Consider the following 7,481-nt stretch of genomic DNA (forward strand, 5'->3'; position numbering starts at 1 on the left):
GGGGGGGGGGGGGCAAAATCTTTCCCTGGGGACTTCTGGACTTTGACCAACTCCAGATGTGGGTGACTGATGCAGGGCATGAAAGGGTGGAGGGCCCTGCAGTTCCTGTATGCCAGATCAAGGCTGCCGTAAAGGTTGTGGTATGTCTCAGTGTGTGTGTGTGTGTATGTGTGTGTGTGTGTGTGTGTGTGTGTGTGTGTGTGTGCGTGTGCGTGTGGCAGCGACAGCACAGACTTTGACTTCAGGGAGGAGGGAACATGTGTACGAGATTTGATTTGTGAGGCAGTGAACATGACAATTACTATTTGCCTTCAAAGAAACTGACAAATGCACTTAGGACTTCAAAGCATTTATGCCCCTTTTATTACATAATTAGGCCAACAACGTTGGATGGCTTCATCTAACGTCAGCTCACGCACCTCACCCCATCCCCATCCCCAAAAGCCAGTCAAACTGCTGTGCAGAGCATTTCTGGGAACCTCAGACCTCAAGGCTCTGCAGAAAGGTTGGATTCTCTTCCTCTCTGCATGTCTCTCTGTAGATGCAGTGATGTGATTAAACAAATGATCAGTGCTGTAAAATCACAGGCAGCAGCTCTGGAGATGCTCTCACTTGCTTGTGCATCGATTTGCCCGTGGCTCATATCATTAAATGTGACTTTTGGAAATCATGACGGTGCATTTAAAGACATAAGCTTACAAATGGCATGCAGATGTTTACACATGCATAATTGCGATCTTTGCAAATCACTGCTTGTGCTTTGCTATAATGCTTTCTCTCAAAGAGGTAATGGTGGCTCTTTTCATCACCGGGATGGAGATGAAAGGAGATTTGAAAGAATTTACAGCAGTCGGGAGTAAATCACATGACTTAGTGGGGGAATCCTCCGATGCCGGTGGTAGAAGACGACAGACAAGTGTCTGCTAGTTCTCATCCAAGCCCTTTCATCAAACATGGACTTAGACCCATAATCCCAAATGGAGGTTAGTTCAGCTCGGATCGGATGTGACTGTGAGAATCACAACTGCATGTTAAGCAAACTAACTTTGAGATTACTAATGTACATCCTACAAGTCATAAAGGGAGCATTTTAGGGCACCACTATGATGCTCTTGTTATGGCTGCCAACTCTTTTGTAGCTTGTAGTTCTGGTGATTGCTTCTATTAAACTTCTACTCACCAAAGTAAATGCTGCAATCTAGGCCAGTTTTTTGTCGGAGAAAAAAATTAAGGTAAACTGTGAATTTATAACCAGAATTTTCCATCTCATATTACAGACCAACTTCCTGGATTAATTTTGAGCCACCATTCTTGCCCCAGTTGTACACAATCCTGGATTTCCTTTGGAATGAGGGATTATTAATAACGTTTTAGATGCGCTCATAATTTATGTGACTGCCTCATTGCTTGTTTTTCTTGCCCCCATTGAGCCTGTTTTTATTGATTCTTACAGCGCTCTGAAATGCATGCTGTTACTTTGGTGGCTACAATACTATTTTAACCGATAACCAGAATAATAAGAGTAAAATCCAAATTGGAATAACCTGTATATTTCCTGTTTTTAACTTCAAATCAGTCTCTGCTTTAAGATATTAGCTTGTGCAATATATTTTTGTATCCTCTTCCCTTTTGCTCAGTGCTAATATACAAATGCAAGTGCATTTTGTACATGTCCCCTGCACTGTTACACACCGACCTTTATGAAGCTGAAGTCTTCCTCTTCCTCCACGTTAGCTTGTGTTTCATCTGTTACAATGCATTTTTCCATTGAGGCTTTTTTTCTCACTCTTTCTACAACAGTGAAACATAATAATTGTCTTTTTTGTCCATATTCAAGGATAAATGTCTACTGTTGTACTTCCTGCTAACACTGGAGCGCCTTGTCATTGTAACAAAGATAAAACAACAATTATTTTGTTAACATTCAACAAGTTCAGCTTCCGTGAGTCTTAGATACAGACCTACCATCAACATATCGAGGGAAGTAGTTGAATGATAACAAAAGAAATAGTCGTCTGAAAGTAGGGCGGAAGCACACAAATACACACACGTGTGCTTTTACACACACACACACACACACACACACACACACAGGCACCCACACAGTCATGCAAGCACAGATACTCACCCCTACTACTATTCCCACTGCTAAACTTCCCTCCTCAGCCCATTGTGCATGATCTATTAAACCCCCAAACAAAAGACACTTGTTTTGATTTGTTTACGGAGAAAGGCCTCAAACTACGATTAAATGTGCTGAACAACCCGAGGACGCCCAGGATCCGTGTGTGTAAGCCAGCCAAACTGTCAGACTTTTGAAGCAAACTATCGCCAAAAACCAGCCGTCAATAAGACAATATGAAAAGAAATCAGAAAAAAAAGAACAATGTGTCACAAAAACTGTACAAAGTTGTAAAGCTGTGGCTGTTAGAGCGTTCATGTTTTGCACAGCATGATTAATTTCACCCTTGGACTGTTGCTCAGCTAGCTGGCACACTGGCATGTGTATTAGGTTACAAGTCCAAAGCCAGTCAGGAGTGGTCTCATATGATCCACTTCTGGCCACAACTTTAAAGAAGTCTGTCTTTACACCCAAGTCTTGAGTCGCTCTGATCACAAATCACTGGTGACTTTTGTTGGGGACTTTTGCAAGTGGTTGCAATTTCAGCCTCACACAGACCACAGTCAGGCTGCATGACATATAAAACTTTTACATACAGTATGTCCTAAGTCCTGTCTGTATACAACAAGAAATCTCAACCAGTGAACACATCTATCAAAAATAAGATTTTCTGTATAGATTTTCTGTATTGATATCATCTGACTGTCAGTTGTTTGCATGTTTACGGCCTGTGTTGTCTCCCAGCAACAAACGTTAATGTGACAATGTATCCTAGGGCGTATCCTTCCACCTTTGCTCGGCAAGGACACACAACAAGGCGATTTTGTACTGAAATGTCAGAAAATTTTCATTAAAAAAATTTAGTTCAGACAAAACCCAAAGATATTCCCTTTGTAATGGTGCTACTAGCAAATGTTTGGCATTTTTGCTTGAAATTGACTCAAAGTCTGATCAATTGAAATAAGATAAAATAATATAGTCCTTTATTAGTCCCACACTGGGGCAGTTTACAGAGTCACAGCAGCGAAGAGGATAGTACAAGAGAGAAAAACTGCAAAATGACAAATACAAAATACAATTACAAAATAGCAGCATGTGAGGTATATCGTACAGATGGTGTATGTTACTTATAGCAAATTATTGCACATGGTGAGTATATCAGTTCCTCGTGTGTGTGTGTGTGTGTGTGTGTGTCTGTGTGCGTGTGTGTGTGGTCTACTGAGTGCACTGTTTGTTGTACAGTCTGACAGCAGCAGGAAGGAAAGACCTGCGGTATCTCTCCGTGGGTGCAGCAGCCTGTTACTGAAGGAGCTGCTCAGTGAGTGGGGAGGGAGATGTTCTCCAGCAGGGCTAATAGAGAAGCCACCATTAGCCAGTCACCCACTACCTCAAGGGGCATCCCGGAACAGAGCTGGCCTTCCTGATCAGCTTGTTCAGTCTCTTCCTCCGTCAGCAGTGGAGATGCTGCAGCCCCAGCAGACCACACCACAGAAGATGGCTGATGCCGCTTCAGAGTCATGAAAGGTCCTCAGGAGGAGTTCCCCCTGCGCTCCAAAAGACCTGAGTCTCCATGGCAGATTCAGCCTGCTTTGTCCTTTTTTCATAAAGTGCTTGGGGTTGTCAGTCCAGTCTAATTTATTGTTCATCAGAACACCTAGGTGCTTTTAAGAGTCCATGATCTCAATGTCCATTCCCTGCATGTTCACTGGTGTGGGAGGAGTGTGTTTCCGCCACCAGCTCTTTGGTCTTCCCAGCGTTGATCTGGAGGCGGTTCATCTGGCACCAGTCCACGAAAACCTAGGTCAGTTCTCTGCACTCCCTGCCGTCGCCATCAGTGATGAGGCGGACAACTGCAGAGTCGTCAGAGAACTTTTGTATGTGGCACTTAGTGGAGTTGTAGGAGAAGTGGAACGGAGCCAGAACTGTTCCCCTGAGGGATCCTGCTCTGCAGACGACCCTGTCAGACACACAGTCATGGATCTTGGTGAGGTAGTGGTCGGTTGGTGAGGTAGTCCAGGATCCAGCGAAGGGCTCACCAGGGCCAGCCGCTCCAGGGTCTTCATCAGGTGAGATGCGCAGGACTTGAGGAGACATGAGCTGATGCCATCTGCTCATGCCATCACCTTCCGAGTTCTCTCCTCACCTGCTTTACTGTGAGGAGAGAACTCATGGTGACTCCAATGTCGTTGATAAATGCAGCTCTTCATTCATTACAGAAAATATTGCCTCTGAATGTATTCCAGCCAGCGATGACAATGCCGCCAGATCATAACCAGGGACATTGCTGGGACAGGGTTCATTCATAGGGTAGAATAGGAAAAAAAACACACACACAACAAGTGTAGTTGTTCTCCACAGTCACATTTTCTGTGTCTACCAATAAGTATTTTATTGGTACCTAATTGACAACAAATTACAGTGTAAATCTTGAGCTTTATTATAAAGTTTTATCAAATCATCATAATGCAGAACTCTTGAAAAATCAGTCACCATCAGATGGCACCATCACCTTCACTCAAGGATCTGTTGAGATGTAAAAAAAAGTCATGAAGCTATTGTTCCCAGTTACGTGATACAGTCATTTCAAATTCTTCCATAATTGTAGGAGGAATAAAAATATATAACACAACATCTGCTGAATAATCATATTATTCTGCGGCTGCAGTTGATTACAGATTGGAATTGATGCATTGCATTTCTGAAATATGCTAAAAACAGTTCATGTCAACCATGACTGTCTCAGCTGAGACAGTAACAGTGGATTGTTTTCAGCTTGAGGATGGTAAAAGAGTTCCAGCACAGTCTGCGCAAGTGAGACAGGGCGGCACAAAGTTACACTTCAACACAATGGTCCCAATATCCTGTTTCGTCAAGGGCATTCAGAATCAATACTAACACCACTACAACCCTCTGTTATGACTTCATGTTGGTTATCTCTCTGTAGACCATGATCTGCAACACAAGTATGTGTGTAAGAGAGTGTGTGTGTGTGTGTGTGTGTGTGTGTGTACTTGGGTTGGTTTATTCATAGACACCTTTACCCACTTAGTATCACATTTGTCAATGTCAGCCCCCCATCCTAATCCCTCCTCATGTCAACACTTCATTAGTAACCCCAGCAACACATGGGTACACACACACACACACACACACACACACACACACACACACACACACACACACACACAGTCGAATCTCCACGACTTCAGAGGACATAACATTGACTTACGTCCATTTCCTGCAGACCAACTCTAACCTTAACCTAAACCTAACCTTAGCCTAACGTTAGCCTATCTTTAGCGTAACCCTAACCAAACCTTAAAAACACGTTTTCACCTAAGAATGTAATGATTCACATTATTACACACACATGCGTGTCTGCACACCCGGCAGTTCTCGCTGTTATTACTCTCAGTGTAATTTTTCTTTAGTGACACTTATTTGGAATTGACAAGTGTTGATCAGAAAACTGCTGACAAACAACAACAACAACGACAACAACAACTCTCTGTAGTTTTCCAAACTGCTGAATGTTCGAAGCAAAGAAATATTACAAGATATAATCAGGGAAAGTATGAGCGTGATTAAACCTATAAACCTACAAGATTCTCACCTCCGCTCCAGAAAAACAGAGGCGTGTCTTCTTGATGAGTGGCAGCCCTGCTCCATCGTTAGCACAGCAACAAATCTGGCGTGACTATCCACTGACTGAGGTTGGTAGGGATCTAGTAACACTGTGTGAATGTGAGGCCTCAGCACACAGCTGCATAATACACACCAAATGTATAATAACCAGCCAGTAAAAACAGTCAGCAACAAATGAACTATTTACTTCAGTTTTATTACCTTTTGCTAAGCGGCTGTTTCAAGACATAACTTTTTTTAAACAAATTAAACTATACATTTGTTCCTCCCTTTTAAAAATGTACAGCTTGGTTCTGAGTCCCAAAGACAAAACAGGGAAGTCGGGAAGCATTGAGAGATGAACTTGGTCTTTACACTTTTTTTTTTTTTTTCTTTTAACATTTTGATAGAATAACTGTATTAATTTAAAAAGAAAATCCTCCCAGATTCTGAATTTTGAAGGAAACCCGTCAACCCCGTCACGATGTCTGATGATCAGCGGGACGTTGATGCAGTGGGCATTGCCCTGAGCTCCTCTTGAAACTGGTTACAGTTGGGATCCCCTCTGACTTTAGGTGTCGCCGGTATCTGGATCCCAGTTAAGGGGTTAACGCACCAGCACTCGCCCCTCTGGCCGTGGGTGGACATGTTGCACTGGAAAGAGGAGAAGAAAAACACAAAAACTAGACAAGTTGGAAAACATTGGAAAAAAAAGCGGGAGGGGTAAGGATGCACAGTGGGAAGCAAGGGGGGGGGTGCACTAATGAAGCATGGCGTATGGTGGCTCGAGATGTGTGTGTGTGCGTGTGTGTGTGTGTGTATGAGTGAGTGTGTGTGTACTTGTGGATCTCCTGGTGGCAGGGGGCCATTGGATGAGAGTGAGGGCTATGGCTCGGGTGGGACGACAGTCACCCAATAACAGCCCATCCTCAGGTCATACCCCCAACCCACAACCCATCCACAGCCACACATGCCATCACAGACACTCACACACACACACACACACTCACACACACACACACACACACAAACACACACACACACACACACACACACACACACACACACAGAGGCATGCCAGTAGACCAGCCCCCCCACAGAGCCCCCCCCCTCCCTCTACTCAGAAATGAGGTCGTAATTGAAGTGGACACAGTTTACGCCGTGCACACGGGGCGGCCCGAGAAGGGGACGGCGAAAAAGAACGAAGAGCTGGGGGTGAAGAAAAGACTTTCCATTTTCTTCCTTCGATGAAAAAGAACAAAAAAAGTGACAGTTACAGTAATTACCGCGCGACAAGGAGGGACAACTCCAAAAAAAGGGAGCCGAGTGTTGAGGAGGTACAGTGTTCCTCCCTGGGAACCCAGGACTCCGGTCCGAAACAATGCTGTTGTTTGTGACCAGTGATGAAAATTGGCTGAGTGGCTGAGAGCCCTGCTTTAGGAAACTGTGGCGCCTATTCAAATCTTCTTTTCTGCTCTACTATCCTCGTAAGACAACACTGGATATGTGACCTTGTTTGTCCTCCTCTGTCTGATTTCTATGGATGAGCAGAATTCAAATTCAAGCCCCCGGTCGGAAGCACGGTTCGTTCCTCGGCTTAACAAAAGTCTTCCCATGAAGTACGCCAAACACTTTTATTGCCTTGTAACCTTGAGCTCAGAAGCTTGTTGCCTCATTCACGATGACAACATCTCTCCACGCATTTGTGTGTGTGTGTGTGTGTGGGTGGGTGGGT

The 7,481-nt window shown here is 44.1% G+C and overlaps 1 protein-coding gene across 1 annotated transcript in view; it reads right to left on the reverse strand.

The window, feature by feature from the left end:
• Positions 1-4,462: 4,462 nt before the first annotated feature.
• Positions 4,463-7,481, reverse strand: part of LOC111667385 (insulin-like growth factor-binding protein 2-B) — a 21,772-nt gene continuing 18,753 nt past the window's right edge. The window contains exon 4 of the mRNA XM_023423043.2: positions 4,463-6,400. Coding sequence (XP_023278811.1) covers positions 6,242-6,400 — 159 coding nt within the window. The 3' untranslated portion in view covers positions 4,463-6,241. The remainder of the gene's footprint in view (positions 6,401-7,481) is intronic.

The sequence above is a fragment of the Seriola lalandi genome, unplaced genomic scaffold, assembly GCF_002814215.2.
Source record: "Seriola lalandi dorsalis isolate HSWRI2012SDOR001 ecotype SW California unplaced genomic scaffold, Sedor1 jcf7180002054689, whole genome shotgun sequence".
NCBI lineage: Eukaryota > Metazoa > Chordata > Actinopteri > Carangiformes > Carangidae > Seriola > Seriola lalandi.